General features: G+C 40.3%; 1 protein-coding gene across 7 annotated transcripts in view; it reads right to left on the bottom strand.

The window, feature by feature from the left end:
- The window catches only part of LOC113097191 (E3 ubiquitin-protein ligase RNF220-like), a 44,329-nt gene that overhangs the window by 11,824 nt on the left and 13,388 nt on the right, over positions 1-19,117 (bottom strand). Inside the window, exons 1-9 of one of the 7 annotated variants that reach the window (XM_026262408.1) lie at positions 17,725-17,854; positions 12,867-12,915; positions 10,006-10,101; positions 7,965-8,007; positions 5,869-5,990; positions 5,098-5,224; positions 591-687; positions 396-482; positions 225-280 (exon numbers count right to left, since the gene is read on the bottom strand). In XM_026262408.1, the coding sequence (XP_026118193.1) occupies positions 225-280; positions 396-482; positions 591-687; positions 5,098-5,224; positions 5,869-5,990; positions 7,965-8,007; positions 10,006-10,101; positions 12,867-12,915; positions 17,725-17,765 (718 nt within the window). In that variant the 5' untranslated portion in view covers positions 17,766-17,854. Of the gene's footprint in view, positions 1-224; positions 281-395; positions 483-590; positions 688-5,097; positions 5,225-5,868; positions 5,991-6,869; positions 6,975-7,142; positions 7,365-7,964; positions 8,008-8,160; positions 8,416-10,005; positions 10,102-12,866; positions 12,916-17,724; positions 17,855-19,117 lie in introns of those variants that run through there. The other 6 variants (XM_026262409.1, XM_026262407.1, XM_026262412.1 and 3 more) reach the window with 6 other exon arrangements.

The raw sequence follows: 19,117 nt of genomic DNA, 5'->3' as shown, positions 1-19,117 counted from the left end.
TCTTTACTTAATATCCTAATGATTTTTGGGATTAAAGAAAAATCTATAATTTTGACCCATACAATGTTTTTGTGGCTATTGCTAAAAATATACCCCAGCGACTTGAGACTGGCTTTGTGTTCCAGGGTCACATATTTAAAACACCATGAAGCACGTTTTTTTTTCAGGATTCTATGATGAACTGAAAGTTCAAAAGAACAGCATTTATTTGAAGGCCAACTCACCATCACTGGCCCATTTTGAGAACTCTGGTGTTATTCTATTGGATGGCACACCACCACTACAGGAGGAAAAAATAAAAAATAAAAAAAATTAGTTTAAAAGCCAAGTCTATAGATTTGTTATTTGTCATTTTAAAGTCTGTGATGAAATCATTTCAGTGAAATCCAGCGTACTTCAAAACAGCCCCACGCAGTGCCTCACGTTCTTTGGCCTCTCCCTGGTCCTCTCCAGAACAAGGAATGATGTCTGCTTCAGTGTACCTGAAACCTTGAGTTAAGGCACAACGGCATCTAATTTCAGTTACTGTTTCAATGCCAACTACAGCGCCACTAAGAGCAAGATGTTTCCAGATGACTAATCAAGGATACTGGGCTTTGCCGTACTCCAGTGTGTCATCTCCATCCACATCCAGGTCTGCATCACTATCATGGCTCTCCTTCGTACTACACATGGCAAAGCCTGTCCCTAAAAAAAGGGAGGAGAGGAACAACGGTCATCAGTAAATTAAATTTGGGCTTAATCCTTTGTCGCATTTAATAATACATATTTTATAATAAATCTGTCACTTGCAACCAACTCCAACCATAACAGTCCCAATCCAGGACAAGGTTTGTCACGCCAAAGAAACCCCAATTGGGAAGGCCTGTTTTAGCTTTGAGCAGAACCCAGATTACTGCAGACAAGCCAGGATTCTGGTGCTCTGGGCCCAGATGAAGCCATCGGAGATTGTCTGAATAGGAGTTGTGTCAGGTGCCTGTCAGGGTGTGGGTGATGAGCATTGGGGCGTGCAGGCTGAGTGGCACTTCTATAAATCCATTGATGAGCGCACAGACAAACTCCAGCCACTAGCTGTCTGGGTCCTTCAGTTCTGGTTAAGAAGAGGTTGGAGCGGCAGCAGCCTGAAGGGTGGGAGCAGCCCAGGCCCCTCAGGGGCTGATGGAAGGATGTCAGGGCACTGCTGGAGAACGGGTATGTCATGGATGAGGAGCTGAGGTAGGAAATGGAAGTGGAGAATGGTACTTTTGTTCCTCAAAGCACTACGACACGGGGATGACTATTGCACAGTGTGGAGTGGATAACTACAACCTTCAGGGAGTGTTAGGCACTGATGGAAAAGAGGAGGAGGACTGAAAGTGGATGTGGCAGCCATGATCTCTCTCTCCCCTTCTCTGGAAAGGGATCCAAAAGAGGCAGAGTAGGGATAAAATGTATCACAAATGCTTTCCCTTTTTTCGTTTTTTTACAATGTGCTATGGTTTTTAGCGATCAAATAAAAAGAGAACTTTTAAGTTTTATTTTTTGGTCCCTGTGATTGCAGAGAGTTATGCGCACAATAGCTGAGCTACATAAATCCGAGCTCCTCGAACAGAGAATCAGGGTTCAACGGTGCACAAGTCTAAATGTACATTCCTTTCCAATAATAACTTGAACAAATCTGTCTATTAGTTTACCTTATGCTTAGTGTCTGTCCATTTATATTTACTGATAAAGCTAACAATGACAAAGCATTATTTTAATAAATTACTGATAAATGTTTTTCAAAGAAGCCTTTCATGCTCATTAAGGCTGCATTTATTTTATAAAAAATACAGTAAAATATTATAGTGAAATATTATAAAAATGTAAAATATCTTTATTTTAATGTTTTATAAATTTAATTTATTCCTACAATCACATAAGATTAATTTTCAGCAGCCATTACTCAATTCTTCAGAATCACTTGATCCTTCAGAAATTATTCTACTTTTCCCACCATTATTCTCAATGTTGAAAACAGTTATGCTGTTAATATATATTTTTTTAATTGTAATGAATTTAGGATTCTTTGATGAACCGAAAGTTCAAAAGAATACTATTTATTTGAAACTGAAATCTTTTGTAAAAATGCTGCTTTCTTTCTTCTTTTTTTTAAACTTTAGCAGATAAAGGTATTATTTTAAAACAAATATTAACTTTTGAAACAAACTATTGAACATCGTTGTAGCTTGGTTAGAAATATATAATAGTATTTAAGCTTGGGTAAGCTTTAATCATAGTTGCACCAAAGTGCAAGAAAGGAATGTTTGTGACCGCTTTAAAACATGAACTGTGGGTCCTGTGTCCGGCATCACCTTATTCTAGCTTGGAAATAGTGTTAAGTTTTCTAAAGATAACATTCCCACTCCACTGACCCAACTGAAATTGGGTGAAGGGTACAGTCAGCCAAAAATAAAAGACCGTAAACCGTAAATGATGGTGAACATTTCATTAATTAACTGTCAACAAGCTGCAATGAAAGCCAAACCGGGGGAAAAACTAATAAATATAGTGACCATTAATGGCAGGCCGGGCAGAGGCAGATATGGCAGCAAAAAGAAAAAAAAAAAGAAAGATCACTGTTAATTCAATCAATTGATCAGGCTATGGATCTGGCTAATGCTTTGCTAGAACCAGGGCAGGAAGGATGTCATGCAGCATTGATTCAGCCTAGACAGGAACACTGTCCACTTCAGTGTGTACATTGACGACACTGAACCTAGCCAGACTGAAAAAATGGATGGCACACCTACTCAGGCAACCACAACATCAAAACGGCCCCCTGAATGGTGTATAACTACCTGAGCAGTGTGTGTCTGACTGAAATTGCTGGGGCTACTGTTAAGCAATCTTGGCAGGCAATCTAATCTGTGCCAAAAAGGTCATTGCACCTCTAACTGCCTCTCAGTCAAATTATGCACCGCCTCTTTGCCCAGCAGCCTCAGGGACATAAGCTTACTCCTATTCTTCATCACGGTGTACATTGGATGAATAAAAAACTTCAATGTCTCCCTTACAATATAGCCGGTATTTACCTGTATTGCTCTGCAATACTTTGCATGACAATAATCTTGTTTGCGTTTAGATGTTAAGTTGTCACATGCATAAATCACACTTTCCTTGTTGGGTCACATTTTGCAAGCTGAATTACATTTGCCATGATTGTAAAGTGTTAATCTACATATGTCACCCAAGACAGGTGTGTCATGCCACAGCAAAGAAAGGGGAAGCAGAGATCCCAGAGAAACAGGACATGAAACATGGCCTCTCCTCCACCTTGTTGCCATGACACTTATCTGCCTTTCACAGTATGTCACAGGTCAGAGTTCATCCAATCAGGATGGCATTTACCATGTATGCCTGCCAGAGAAGGGGCTCAAAGCTGCCATCTCTCAAGGTTCTTTACAAAGATGAGCGGTGGGCCTCTGTTCTTCTTTCAAGACTTCACCAAATCTGCTCCATCTCTGCCTGTGACTGCCATTGCTATCTCTTCATCAGCACAACAGCCCTGCTAAGCCACGGACACAGGAGGCCTTATAGGCCTCCAACACAAACTGATCCTCTTCGATTTCTCTCTTCCTCTTGGTCTCCCTTTTCCTTATCATGCTCTTTTTGTTTGGTTTAAAGCGTTTCCTGTCTGCTTTCTTCCTGGGTCCTCAAAGAGAGCTAGAGAGCTGCTTGGTGCTTCAGAGACTATAGCCCTCTTATCCCATTGAAGACTCCTTTCAAGCCCCCCTCCCCAGTCTAGCTCCCCCTGGGCTGCAGGGATTCTGCAATGCAGACCGATTGAACGCTTGAGGACTTCAGCTGAGCTTTCAAGGGAAAATCCACCTTCTGAGCATCCTAGAGGAAGCTTTCAAGTGGCCCCTGGGCCACTGAGTCACTTCTGACCAGGTCCCCCCCATATCGCCATTACACTGGTGCCTGTGCTGAAGATAAAGGTCTGGTGAGCTTCTGTACAGACACATGGCTCTGTTCACATGCCGAATTGATCTGGGCCACCATCTGTCCAGCCAGGCGTTAGAGGAGCAAGTCCATTTCTTTTCTTAATCCACACAGCTTTGCAATCTGTTCTCTCCTTGGGATCGAACAGCCTTTCCATTTAAGAGTGCAGAAGTTTACAAAAGACCACTGAAGGAGGAGACGAACTCCTTTTCTAAATAAGAAACGAACAGTGAGGAGAAAAACTGAGATCGTTTTTGATAGACATTCACTTAGCACTTCCTGTAAAGTGCCAGCCTAAACTTAACTGAATAAACCAACCCCTTTCAAAACAACCCATCCAACATTAAGAAAAGTTCCAAGATAAAAATCTCAAGTATGGAGCATGACTGACACTTCCTCCCTAGTGTAAAAAATAATCTGAGGAGGTAAATTATTTATGAACCAACTAGAATTCCCTTGAAAGTGTGGCAGCACATCAAAAAGGGTCTTAGGGAGCGTGTGTGTATGTGATAGAGAACGTCCCAGGTGAGCGGCGTTAGGTTGGGAGCTATAATTGCATTCCTGCAGTGAGGGAAGCCCACGGGTCAGCGGCCCATTTTTCTCACACACAACTCTGTACTGGGTGAGGAGGGTCAATTGCACAGCTAAATGTGTTTTCCTTTGACTCCTTGAAGGCCAAGCAGGGCTTGCCAGAACTCACCTTGTCTGGACTACAGATGCCTAGCCTATAAATTAACACACACGCCACTTGAACAGGTTGATCTTGGGGTACACCGAGAAAGAAATGTAAGTAGCCGTATTAAACAGCTTCAATGTTTTTGGTGACCTTTGTAAGCGATCTTCATTAAACTTTTAAGAAATGTTTCTTGAGCACCAATATTAGAGCATATTAGAATGACTTCTAACAGATCATGTGACACTGAAGACTGGAGTAATGGCAGCTGAAAATGCAGCTTTGCCATCACAGGACTAAATTACATTTAAAATATATTCAATTGGAAAACATTTATTTTAAATTGAAATAATATTTCACAATATTACAGTTTTGCCTGTTTCCCCCCCCCCAAATAAACAGCCATGGTGAGAATGAAACTTCTTTCAAAAATATAAGAAAATGCAAAAAAAAACACATACCTCTGAAACCACCTTCCAGTAACGTAGTAGCTCGGACCCTCTTCTGTCCACACCACTCGTACTCCTCAAACCGCGTTCCGTTCTCCCCTTCGACATCGGCAGAATCCTCTTCTGTTCCACCTTCCCTCTGAGAGAACAAAACCACTTATCAAACATGTACCAACACATTTAAATTGGTTCATTCAATATAAAAAGACAAAACCACAAAGTGTGACTACATCAGAGGAAATCAAAGCAGCGCTTTCAAATCCACTAACTTCTAATGATGTCTAATTTTAGGAGCTATCAAACCACATGCAACAGAACACCTGAATCCAACCACCAAGAGTGCATTAGTATTATAAGAACTACTGGATTAGATGGGTCAAGAGGAACCTGCTATATAATAAAGAGGGAAGTGCTGCATCCTGAACCACTTAAATGGTTAAAGAGGGAAGCCAGTCAGACTCCTTGAACAAGTTTCCATTGAGCTTTTCTATAAACTCAGTGTTAAATGACAATACAGTAGAATATCTATTAAGTAGGTTCAGGATGCCAAAACTGCCAGCCAAATCTAAGTGAAGGAGGAGGAACAGAACTAATCCTTCAACTATTCCCTGGACACCCATGTAGGAATACAACATAGGTGTAATCATAAGGAACTAAATCCCAGAAACATTAATATGCGTGTGTGTTTTGTCAGATGACTGATGTCCAGGGAAAAGTGAGGGCAGAAAGGCCAGAGCTTCTAGAGGAGGTTGGAGGCCCAGATCTCTGGGTTTATGAAGCTACCTTGAACAGACATTGTTCCACATGCCTACTCATTTCCTCCTCCGTTCCTGTCAGCGGGGCGCTGCACAGTGGACATACCTGTCCATCCTCAGGCTTTCGGCGCTTCATCTTCCCAATCCGGGCTGCAGCACAAGAAAAAAAAAAAAAAATATATATATATATATATATCAAATGATAATGCAATGGAGCAAATTGAACATCATATATACTATATACATAATCTATACTGGCACTGAGAGGGGAATAGGTAATGATTAAAATAAAAAAATATGTATATTTATGACATCATTAAAATGACTTTAGATTTCTGTTCATTTTAGTTATTACATTTATTGATTTACACACACACACACACACACACACACACACACACACACACACAGTCAAACAAAAAAGATTATTCAGGCAAGAAGGATGAGATGCAAAGCACAACAGTGATATGATAGGGCTCAGAGGTGAACTCTGTCCATTAGGCCTTTGCACCAAAACACCAATTCCTCCATGATACATCAGGGACAGGCACGAAAAAACGGCCAGAGCTCTGATCTCTCAGGGTGTCTCGCTCTTCTCCCTCCCCTCCCCGAGCACATAATTAGAAATTTAACACAGCAGAACAGCGCCTATTGCGCCGTAAGTCTCTGTCGCTTTTTCTTAACTGCAAATGGCGTGTGGGGACATTAATTTTTAGCTGGCTGTGATTGCGAATGGAGCCGAGGGGGACTGGAGGAGGAGAGGCAGGAGCTTCTGCCATTACCTCCAGGAGAGGGAGAAGAGAGAGAAACACTGGCCACGTTGACAGTAATGTGGGGGAGATGGGCATCATTAAATAGCACGAAGAAAGGCAGATTAATTGGGCACAGCAGGAGTTTTTCCTCACTCTGAAATCACCGCGTCTCAGATGAGAGGTGGTATACTTTAATACGGCCTCGGGTTTAAACAAAGACAGCCCCATTTACCCTTACAGTGCCTGCGGCTGCGATAAAGGGTGGAGGGGGTCTTACCATGCCGCAGGCAGCAAGGGGCTAGGGGCACTCCTCTGGGCACTGGAATTGGGGGACTTTTGAAACTTTCCTTGGCGTTGCGCCTGCACCAGCAGAGGTCATCGACTGTTGACACATGAAAAAACCAAGGGTTAAGGAGATTCTCTGCTTGGGCAGGCGCTACAGTCAAGGGAAGTGCAAAATCAGGTGGCCACAATTGACTACAAGCTATACTAACTATAATAAACAGCCATGTTATTTAATATATGACAGCTTAGGCTTGTAGAAAATCACCTAATATGTGGCAAGGGGTGCTGTGGTTGACATGGATGTCAAGCTTCTGGCAAGGCCACATGACAGACCCCAGTGATGCACCCTGAAAGACGAGGAGCTCCTTATTCGTGCCAGACGGATACCAACACCCAGAATAACAACTGGCCTCGGGTCAGTGAGCTACCAGCTCACACCAACCCTCCCCACGGGGGCGGCTGCTCCATCACACCCACCGACTAATGACTATGGGTTGGGGTTCAGATAAACATACAACATGACTAGACCCGCTGTCAGCAAGACGAGTCTTCAGAGCATGTCAAGTGCTTCAAGTATTGCTCACTAAGCAGAATGGCACACAAATGCCTTAAACTGTATTATTTTATCAGGTAAAGATTATAAATGATCTATCCACCATCCAATATTGCAGACATTTTTGTCAGGTGTTTATAATAAGCTGACTTAGACAGGCATGAGTATTTATTAAAATTAACTAATAATAAGGCCATTATTTTTCATCAAATACTACTGCATGTAAACAGACTCTAGAAGATGATGTACTATAAAAATACAATTTATTTAAATAGTACTACTTATGTTTGACTAAATATCGCAACTTTATATTGATATAAATGTTATCAAATATTCATTTTTATTTTAATAAACATTACAGAGAGGAGCTTGCTAGGTAAAGGACAGCTCTCTATATATTAACTGCACTTTGTACCAATGATATGAAGTATTAAACTATTAAATATATGTCAATTACGTTTTTATAAGTCATATGTCAACAGATAATCGCTCATTAATATCACTTTCCTTGTTCCAGGGAGAAAATATACATACCATTCAATCGTGTTTGCCTGTTAGCTCGAACTCGTAAAAATGTCTGCATGTGGGGGGAAAAAAGAACAAAGAAAAATCTGTCAGTCATTTAAGTTTATTGCTTATTTCTATATAAGGACTATAATGATGCGCGCATCACAAGATTGCGCTGGATTCTGCAGCAGATCCCTGATGTCTGAATGTAAACAAAACCTACTTCACTCTGGCCATTGCTCTGCAAATCCTCTTCCATTGCAAACGCTACGACCCTCCAAACTCATTTGGTTTACAAAAACATGAAGCCCGGATAACTCTCCTCCAAAACGCGGATATGAGACTCAATAGTCAATTTACGAAGGATGAATAAGGATTTAAAATATTAGGCTTACTACAACAGTTCGTCTCAGCGCGCCATGGCCGCCATATTGCTACCGGTCACGTGACCGTCACGTCAGAGTCAAAAGTTGCAACTGATGCAGTTCCTTCTTTCGCCACTGGGGCGCAGCAGTATGTAAACGACGCATATGAAATGTGTTGCTTGATTCATTTTTGTAAGACACGGGTTCTCAACTCTGGCACTTGAGGTCCATTTTCCTGCAGAGTTTAGCTCCATCCCTAATCAAGCTCTTTCAGGATTACTAGAAAGTTACTGACAGGTCAGTTAGATCAAGGATGGTGCTAAACTCTGCAGGAAAGTGGACCTTGAGGGCCAGAGATAAGAACCCCTGGTTTAAGAGGTCTCAACAAACTCTTCTGGTATAAAAAATATGATTTATTCAATACTTTTCTGTCCTTATTTCTTTTTTGGTACAATGAACTGTTCTATATATATATATATATATATATATATATATATATAAGATGTGAAGACTTATGCAACTGTGTGTAGACTATACCTTCCAATATATTTTGTTACAAAAAAGCAAAAGTATCAGATTTTATACAACAAACACCCCGCAAATATATTGTAAATGTTACCCAACAAATATGCTGAACATTTTTATATATATAAAAAAAAAAACTGGAAAGATACACACCTATCAAAATAATTTAAGTGTATATATATACTTATATGTATATACATAGGTTCAAACTGCTCTAACAGTTGGCGCATGTATAATGTCTAGAGGCAGAGATCCCTTCAGAAACTCTTGAGCCACTGCTGTCAGTCTATTTTATGATATATCAATGGCACGATGTGTCCACACGAGACAGATTTTGTTACAAAAAAAGAACATCATGACTTTTAGGAAAAGGAAATTAGCATGAGGTGATTTGAGCAGCTTCATTAATAAATAGTTCTACAAAACAATGATCTTGAAACGGTGCCATTATGTATTTAAGGCCCCTTGACAATCATTGTATATCAGTCAGTAGTACTTTTAGTTTTGTGACATTAAAGGCAAATTCTAAAGACTTATCAGGACCATGAAGGAGAGCCTTCTTATAGCTAATGTGCAAAGATCTGTCGGGATGTTGCTTCAATTGAGAAATTCTCCCACTTCTAGGGTTGAGGGGAAACCCACAGCTTCAGGGTGAAGCAGGAAGAAAACAAACATGTCAAGGACACTGGCGCACAGAGATGATATCCGGGGCTTGGGGGCGGTGTAGATTAGCCCAGGGTTAAACTATGGATAAATACATATCAGAGCAGAACAAACATTACAGCCTGAGTAAACATGGGGCTGGAGATTAGCAGAACAGATTTCAGCCTGTATTAATACGTCCAGCAATCAGATCCAGTCTGGGATAAGATGGAGGATATTGTGGAGGTGTTCCCAAGCTAAATTTTTTAATGGTTATTTTTTTTGTCATTACTTTCAGTTGACAGAAATCCAGTTTCATTACATCTCAGGTAAAGCACCAACTTGGACGGATTTCACTTCAATTTGAAACTCCCATATATTGAGACACTCTCAACAAGCTAAAACCCAGTGAAATGAAGGGCTGCATCAGAGTGGAGGGTTTCAGTCTGTGCAGTTGTGCTCAGAGTGTCAGAACTGCACAGTCTGTCACTCTGCACCTGTGACAGACACTCTCTGTCTGAGGCGTCCCGTCTCACCTGGTATCTGTCAGAATGGTGAGCTTCATCAGAGGAGAGCGGGGACACAACTGGAGACTCGCCCTCACGTTTGATGTGCACTGACAACAGGAGAGACTGTCGAGAGAGAGAGAGAAAAACAAAGGAAAAAAAAAAGAAAGAAAGAAAGAGGTGAGCAGCCATCCAGACAAATGTGTCATCCACTGAACTGATAATATAGCCAGTTTAAAACAAAACACAAGAACTACAAAACTGGTGTGTTGTAACAATATGGCTGATTGTTGACAGATAACCATTAACTGCCATTTCAGCTTTAAACTATGTGTTGACAGGACAACAGTGTTTAGAGTAATGGAGACTTCGACAGAGGAACAGACAGAAAGCAGGACACCAGATGGCATGACAGGACACTTTGATCGCCTATAAACGTATCGCCGTGCGCCTGGAGATGTAACAGGCTTGTTCTTCTGAAAGTCTAATTGACTTAATTTCTAAAATGACTGAGGAACGGGGGAAGGGGAAATACTGCTTGCTTTCCCGAGAGTCTTGATCTCCGTCCTGCTTTTATGAGGTGGCTATAAAATATTTGTTTTTACAATCTGCTCTGATTAATCAGAGTGAGAGGAGGGGTTGCTGCTTTAGCGGCTGACAACTGTAATCTAATATTAATATGTGAAAAATGGCAGCCTTTCTCTACGGGGACAGTAAATTAGACATTATGCATGGCTCCTTATGCTTTTGAATCGCAAGGTCAGGAAACAATTTATTTGTGATCTCAAAACCTTTGGAGCTCAGGGAATACGGTGTGTGCCAGAGAGTGAGTATGAGCACTAAGTGTTTACACTAGTCTATACTGTATCTAGTGTGTGATGTTTAACTGTTTCAATGTCTAATGAGAAATGATAATAAACCCAAAATAACACAGAACCAGCATGTTTAGTACCAGGTAATCTGACTTGAATGTTACAATGTAAAAAAATATTAAAGATAAAGGTTATATACTACTGTTCAAGTTTTGTGATCAGTAAAATTATTACAATTCTTTTTAAAAAGGGTCTCTTATACTCAACAATTTTGCATTTAATTGAAATATTATTAAAATGTTAAGTAACTGTTTTCTTTTTAATAACTTATTATGTTTTATTCCCGTGATGTCAAAGCTGAATTTTCAGCAGCCATTCCAGTCTTCAGTGCAATACAATCCTTACAAATTATCTTAATATTTTCCTAATAATCTTAATAATTTCTTATTATTATCAACATTGAACAAAAATGTACATTTTTCATGATTATTTGATGGATAAAAAGTTCACAATTATTTTTGTGGCATTTACTGTCACTTTTGATAAATTTAATGCATTCTTGCTGAATAAAAATCATAATTTCGTAAAAAAAAAAAAAATCTTACTGACCTATTGAACCGTAGTGTATAAATCATTATCTTTGCTAAAAGATTTATGCATAATAAATTGAATTACTGTGCAATATGAACCTCAACAGATTTTGCATTGAAAATTACCTTTATATTAACATTTTATCCTTCAGGCATTTAATCATTGTATAAGTTGCACATTAAGGTGTAGCACAAGCAGTAGCAGTGCTGCAAATGTTAGCATGTTAACTGTGCCGCCTACCACTGTTGGCCTTCGCCCTGTTGGATTAGACTGGCATGGAGTCGCTATGGCAATGCCGGCTTGAGAGAGGGGTAAAGATGGGCCAACTCGGCCCAGGGTTAATCCCCTTTAGAACTAGCGAGCTGGGCCTGATCTGCTGCTTGCCATCTTTTAAAGGAGAATCATGGACCTCCTCCGCCATCCTAGCTAGCCTCTTCATTTTCCACACACTCCTACGGAATACTAAGTGTGTGCTATAGAATGCTCAGTCACGCCTCACACGGCCTGTTCTCTAACCTGCTCCTGTGTCTTCTGGCTCTCATGCTCTTTCCAGAGTCTCAGTTTCTCTCCAACCGTGGGTCAGAACCAAAGGGTTTGCCCTCTGGATAAGGGACAATCATATGAGGATGGTTTATTATTATCACCATTCATGTTCATTTCTTCACCAAGAAATATGCATTTATTCTGAGATAAAGTGAAAATATATATCTCAGGCATCAGGAGAATATCTTTAGTGAATGTGAGGTTGGCATTTCTGGCATTTGCAAAGGTTCATGGCATCATAAAATCCCAAAACTGAAATATAAATGCTTGATGTGTCGCAATACTCTCCATTGACAATGTCACATCAGCCTGTAATTTGTTATCCTTTAAAATCATAGCTCAAAGGGATAAGTTCATCTGAAAAAGACAATTCTGTCATCATTCACTCACCCTCACAGGTATAACTTTCTTTTTTTATGGATATTAAAAAAATATATATATTTAAACTGTTTTTGTCCATTTGATGAAATGTACAAAATATTTTCTTTTGGTTTAGAACAAAATAAGGGTGAGCAAATAATGACAGAGTTATCATTTTGGCTGAACTATACCTTTAATATCCATGCTTGGAATTAAGCAGAGTTGTTTGTAGCACATTAAAACTCTCTAGCGAATCATGTGGTGACTGCACTACATAATTTAATCAATGTGGTTGCAGATTTAATTGAGATTTTAAGTACACTTGGCCTCTTCCTCCTTTTAAGACAATGACACTGAAAAACACGGGTATCATTTTCCATGTGCAGGTCTTTTGAATAAGCAGCCAGGAAACACTGAGAGCTCTAAATAAATTACAGCAGAAAATAAAGCCAGATGTTTGCGACCACTCTCTCTTATAGTGACACAAGACTCTTTTTTTTACGTCTTTGTCTATGAAATAGAGAACTAATTGCCATTAATTGTGGCTGAGCCTATCAGTGAACATAAAGATGGTGGACATCTTACCTTCGGTGTGCCTGGAGCTGCATTGATGTCCTTGTGTGATGAGTTCTTGCTACAGGGAAAAAAAGACAATGTGAGACATGGCTGTAACCAGTAAACTTCTTCATATAGCTATAACCAATGGCATGTAATCAAAATTGAGAAAACCAAATGTAAAATGTAGGAATTTGCCATAAAAAAGCCACATATTGACCATTCTTCCGATTTTCGAGGTCGATGTCTCGATGTCTAGCTGGCTACAGCTCTCTGTGTAATCGATGAGACTGATACAGACTCAAAAAGGCCATTCAAAAGGACAATTTCACAGCTGACGTGCACTGATGTTAATTTCAATGGAATGTGATGTGCAGGAGCAACTTGTTGCCATGATGGCTGATCTATTTTGATCATGTGTCACAGGCTGCACTGGCTAAAAACCCATCTCTTTTTGACTGAACAGAAACTGCAATCTGTCACTTCGGAGAGATGCAACTTCTGTCCCCTGAGGAGCTGGGCAACACACGTCTCCTCCATCAACACTCTCTTTTGCTCAGTCATATTGAGCATTCCCTTGTTGGCTTCACTTAGGACCCAAGCTGGCCTTCGAGAGGACAGACAAGACAAAAGAGAACAAAGCCGCACAAATCACACTTTTAATCATCTGGAGATGGAAAATGGGGTGGGGGGGAGGGGGGGAGTTGAGAGCAGTTTCAAACCCATCCTCTATGCCACTCAATCCAGGCAGCCCTGGGTCATGCTGTATTTGAAACAATTACTGTCCAAAAGTACGACTGCTAAGCAGATTTGGGTTATAATTTTTTTATTGAAGTAATCATTCTCATGGATGCTTCCATCCAGACCTGATCCCCCCACTGCAGTTAGACTAAGGCAGAAGGGAATAAATGATTTTGCGGTTATTTGATTTGTCAGTGAAACGCCTTGGGCACTTAGGACTTTGAAATATGTTGAGGACAATGCACTGGCTTGTAAACATTGTATTAAAGAGGCAGAGAATGGCAGAGAGAGAAAAAAAAGTGTGTGGGGGGGGTGACTCCTTGTCTCTGGCGGGTGGATTGTACATTGAATCTTTGCCTCGTGGACATTGTGGATTGAGGATGACTGATTGGAAGGCAGGAATTATTAAACGGGGCGGCTAAAGCATCCGCCGACAATAGGGAAAGACATATCAAATCAGATTCCTCTCTGAAACATTAATATCTTTCCTGCCATCTCTCCTTCCATTACTTTTTTTTTGCCTCTTGCTTTTTTCGCTGTCTGTCTGTTTCCTTGTCCGTCACTCTCGTTGAATCTCTTGTTTAGAGACCCATAGATCGGCCACTGCTGGGTGTTTATGAAGCAGCATGATGATGACCTGAGAAACAATGACGGGGTAACATCACCCTTGTCATGTTCATTTTAAATCATGCATTCACACCCAGGGAGACGGTTTAACTGAAACTGAATTAGCCTGCACCCTAATCTGAAAGTCTGATCCTGCAGGCACACGTGTCACTGGCCAAATGAAACAGAGAGTTTAGTTTCTGCTGTGACAGATGAAGTTACAGTAAAGTATATGGACTGCCTAAAAAGACTCAAATGTAATGAATGACAGGTGGAGGCGGGGTTTGCAGTGTTGCCCCACCCTTACACTCAGTTAATAAGCCTCTAGCCCACCTTTTCTGTAGTCGTCATGATTGATCTGACAGCAAGGGGAGGAAAGAAAGAAAAGGGGACAGAGAGAAAAGATGAGACAGAGGAGAAGAAAGATACAACACAAATCAGGAACCAGGCCTTGAGGGGATAAATTGCCCCATCGGTGACAGCGTGCTGTTTGCAAGATAATAAACGGACTCCTAGGCATCATATATCTGCCCAGTGTGGCACAGTGAATCTCTGTGACCTCACACATCTCCTCATGTCAAAAAACAAAACAAAAAAACAACAACACTAAGATACACTTCATACACTGTAGTGTTCTAAATGGCCCCTCTGCACTTATTGGACACCCTAGTCTCTCAAAATGTTCTTTTCCAAGTGGTGCCACAAGCAGGCAAGGCCAATGACAGAAAAACACTCTTTACTTGTTTAGAGTTGCCACACAGAAACTGAACTATAGGACCTGAGGGACATTATGTAATGGTATGTGTACGGAAAGCAAGTCAATTTAGGACTAGTGTGCAGACAATAATGTATAAATCATGAGTACTTATTGCAGTAAAAATAATCTGCGTGTGATCTTTAGGCAAGATGCTGTTCAATCGGACGAGGCAAAAACTCAGTGAGACTTGCAAATTTGAGATGTTACTCGATAAGCAGAGGGTTTAAAATGTTTTGATGTCAAGGACCCCAAAAATATGAAGAGGAAATTGTGTGAAAAGTGTGATATTAAAAATTACATCATTGGCATTTATCTTGTCATTGTACTAAATTCAAAATGAATTAAAATATGAATATAAAAATAGTATAATATTAAAAATATAATAATCATTTAAAATCATTAATTATAATTAAAAACACATTTTATACAAATGTTCACAATAAATATTGGTCCAAAGGAACTGAAAGCATTTAATTTAAACTTTCTTACAATTTCCTCTCACATTTTTCAAAAAAAAAAAAAAAAAAAAAAAAAAAGTTTGAACCTCCTGCTCTAATGTAATGTAACAATTAAATTAACAATGAAAAATAATTTTTCTCCCACAAGAGAATTTTTGAGGGGAAGGGCAACAAGATGATGAGACTTGGGACACAGTATTAAGATCTCCCTTATATACAGTAGGTATATACTGTAGATCCATACAGCATGAACTCTGAACCTTCACCAATCAGTTTTCATCTTTTTGAAATTCTCAGTTTAAATCCATTCCCCATATGCGACTGACTCCAAAATCCCACAAACTCCACGCAGTGGACAAACCAAGCTTTCCCTTTCCCCTCTCGCAGCCAAGTTCAGCAAGACTGAGAAGAGAAAATTGAATAAATGCCAGTCGACAGTTGGGGGGTTGTAAACTGGAGATAAAGATTGCTTTTCGTGTCGTTTGCCACCCGGATCTCCCTCGCTCCGCTGGAGGCAAATTGATTACGTGGAGAAGCTGGGAAAGGGTGGGGGAATATGTAGATTGCTGTGGCCCTCAGAGCAGGCAGACGGGTAAAGGGCATGATGGATTTCCATTTCCATACATGAAGAGCAGAGGACAAGACAGGGAGGGGGCATGGCGATGCGGCCACAAGGGAGGGAGAGAGAGGGGAGTGCGCGGCGGATTCCAATCTCACACACACTCACCCACTTCCACTCAGACATCTGCCTAATGCTACATCTTAAATAGCTTTCCCCATTTTACATGCACTCAAGTCTCATTTGGTGCAGAATGAAACGCTATCATTAAAGGGAGATTTACTACAAATTGCCACAAATTCGCCATGTCACTTCCAATGATCTGTGTGTGCTAGCGTGTGTTGAGCAGAGCCCTGCCTGGGAGGAAGTATACAGGGAAGGAAGCCCAGAGTTTCACACTGATAGCAGTAGAATCGATGAAGCATTGCGGTGACTTCTCTATGTATTTCAGGAATGCCTATAATAGTTCAATATTCTGGATGCAAATGTTGATGTAGATTAACTAAAATGGGATCATTTTAATTTTACTGCAGATTTACAGGGAAGATATTAGTAACTGTTGCAATACTACTAAACCATGACAAAATTTGCATGATGACTAATGCAATGTTTTAACCAGATGATAAAAGTATTTTTATTAAAAAAAAAAAAAATTTAATTTAAAAACAAAAATGGATCACTTTATTTATTTTGGATAACCAGAGTCATATCTAATTGGTCCAAAATTATGCTCAAATATAGACATCAAAAATGAAAATTCCGAGCAGAATGTTATGGCTAACATTATGAATGCAGTGAGGTAGCATTCCCATTTTACTCACTTAAAGGCATTTAAACCTCTACTTTCAATTGCAAACAGCATTTTATCTCTTTCAGTCCATCTCTCTCTTTCTCTATATCCTAAATCAGTATTAAGTGATTGGACTGCCTTAGCCTAGGAAAATAACTCTCTCGGCTATAAGCAGAGGTTAAAAGGAGCGCAGGAAAGGCTAAATCATGGGCCTGTAATGCAGAGGGGCATCCAACACTGACAGGCCTGGAGCAATGATGCAATTTCCTTAAATAACCAGCACTATCAAACAGGCAGGGGCAACAGAGGCCCAGAGCCATGTCAGTGTCCACAGCCACTACCCGCAGGGGAGGGCAACCCACTGCCCTTTATTAATTATTAAAACATAACTCCTCACCGCCGTGTGATGGATAACACTCATGCTGGAAAGACATCCTGCTGAGAATTAATATCCCCCTCTCGCTTTCTCCCTGTGTCCCTGTTTGAAGCCCAGCAGAATAATGTATTAAAACAAAAAGGGGGATATGCAGCACAATGTGTAGATTAAAACGACATTGTATCTTGTTATGGCTAATGTTCCTTCAAGCTCACAGGATGAAACTTCCTGCCTTGTTTGGGTGGGCGATGTATGAGAACACAGCGATTTAACAGGGGTTAAGTTGATGTACCAATCTGAAAGCCTCAGGCAGTGGATGAATGACGGTACTTTGCTGGATCTCTGTGATCATCCAGCCATGCTTACATGAAAGGCCTAAGTGCATGTGGGCTGATGGATGATAGGGAGGAAAATCACCTGTTCTGTTACTGGTCTTTGTTATCACTGGAGCATTACACCAGTAGCAGGTGTCTTCACTGCTGATTTTTAGACCAAACACTTATGTGAGGGAGAGCAGCCAACGAGCTTCATTTATTTGGGAAACATTGACAAGAACTGATGGAGCTGTCAGAAGACGGCAGGTAGAGATGTGTGAGTCTACCTGATGTGCATGTGGGTGAGCCTGTCCATCTCCTGTTCCATGTGCTCCTGAAGTTCTCCTGGACGCAGCAGCACCTGACAGATGGGGCAGATGGGAGCCTGACTGTCATAGAGTGACACCTTCTTCTTACCTGAGAGAAAAACGGAAAGATAGAAAAAAAGAAGATGAGGTTATTTATTATTATGAAAGAGTTTGGGAAATTTGTAGACATGACTAAACATTCATCTTTCCATTGTTGGCCAGAGCCAGTGTTGTTTTTATTAACTAAAGCTATTAAAAAGGGACAAAATCCCCAAACCATAATTTAAAAGAAGATACAATTTTTGCTTTAGGCAGATCCTGTAAAAACACCTTAGAAAACAGAAGTGTTGTCCCAGTTTTTGTACAGTAAATTTCCAAATGAGCATGGGTCAGATGAGTGCTCAGATTTTTTCCTCTCTGTGGACTGTTTGGATTAAGTGGCTCAGATTTCTGCCGAAGGAGAATCCGTCATCCTTGGCCACCTGTCTCCTGTTCCCTCATTAAACTAGATCCACAGCTCCACACAGACAGTTACGCCACTGAGCTTGTGTCACTTCAGCTGTATCACACACACACACACACACACACACACACACACACACACTTCATGTACACTTACTATATCAATTCAGCAATGGACAACATTTCATCAGACACTGTTATATAAAGTACAATTATTCACAGTTATCGTGAACTCATGAAAGCATGGAACATGAAAGCATTTTATCATAAACAATTACGTGCGTTCACATTTGAACACATGGCCGTGTTTATTTTTACAAAAGTCCATCCATGTGGGTGTGAGTGTGTCATGGCGGCCTCTGAGTAACTGACACATCTTTTGCATATGAATTATCTAATGTGCAGCTCTGTAAATGAGTGGAAAAAACACTTCCTGTTTCACTCTTATACCCTCAGTCTCTCAGATCGCGAACTAGCCAATCAAAGCAACTATTTTTAGCCCTTTGGGACAATACATAGTCCCTGAAAAAAAGGATATCCTGGATGAACTCACTGTTACCGACAGACTCACATGGTGAGTCTGCTTACTTAACTCAAAGCGCAAATATATACACAAACAGGAAGTGAGGAAATCACACCACTGGAAATTCTGAATTTAGAAATTCTCTGAGATTAGCACATACTAAACGATTTACTAGTAAGACTTGTACACTTTCTTCAAATGACATAAATAGTTATAAAAAACTATAGTTAGTGACCACGTCCTAATATTTTAGAATGTCAATTCTCTGATAACATTTTATTCAATGAGTTAAACAGACATATACTGTAGATGTAAAAAGATCTTCCATTTCACACAGCGAAACAACAGTGTCCAATTATCAAAGTGTGTAAGTGTGCAGTTTGGTTA

The sequence above is a fragment of the Carassius auratus genome, unplaced genomic scaffold (genome assembly GCF_003368295.1).
Source record: "Carassius auratus strain Wakin unplaced genomic scaffold, ASM336829v1 scaf_tig00216129, whole genome shotgun sequence".
In the NCBI taxonomy this organism is placed as follows: Eukaryota; Metazoa; Chordata; class Actinopteri; order Cypriniformes; family Cyprinidae; genus Carassius; species Carassius auratus.
Note: the sequence above shows the minus strand (reverse complement) of the source record. Positions and strands in the feature narration are given on the sequence as shown.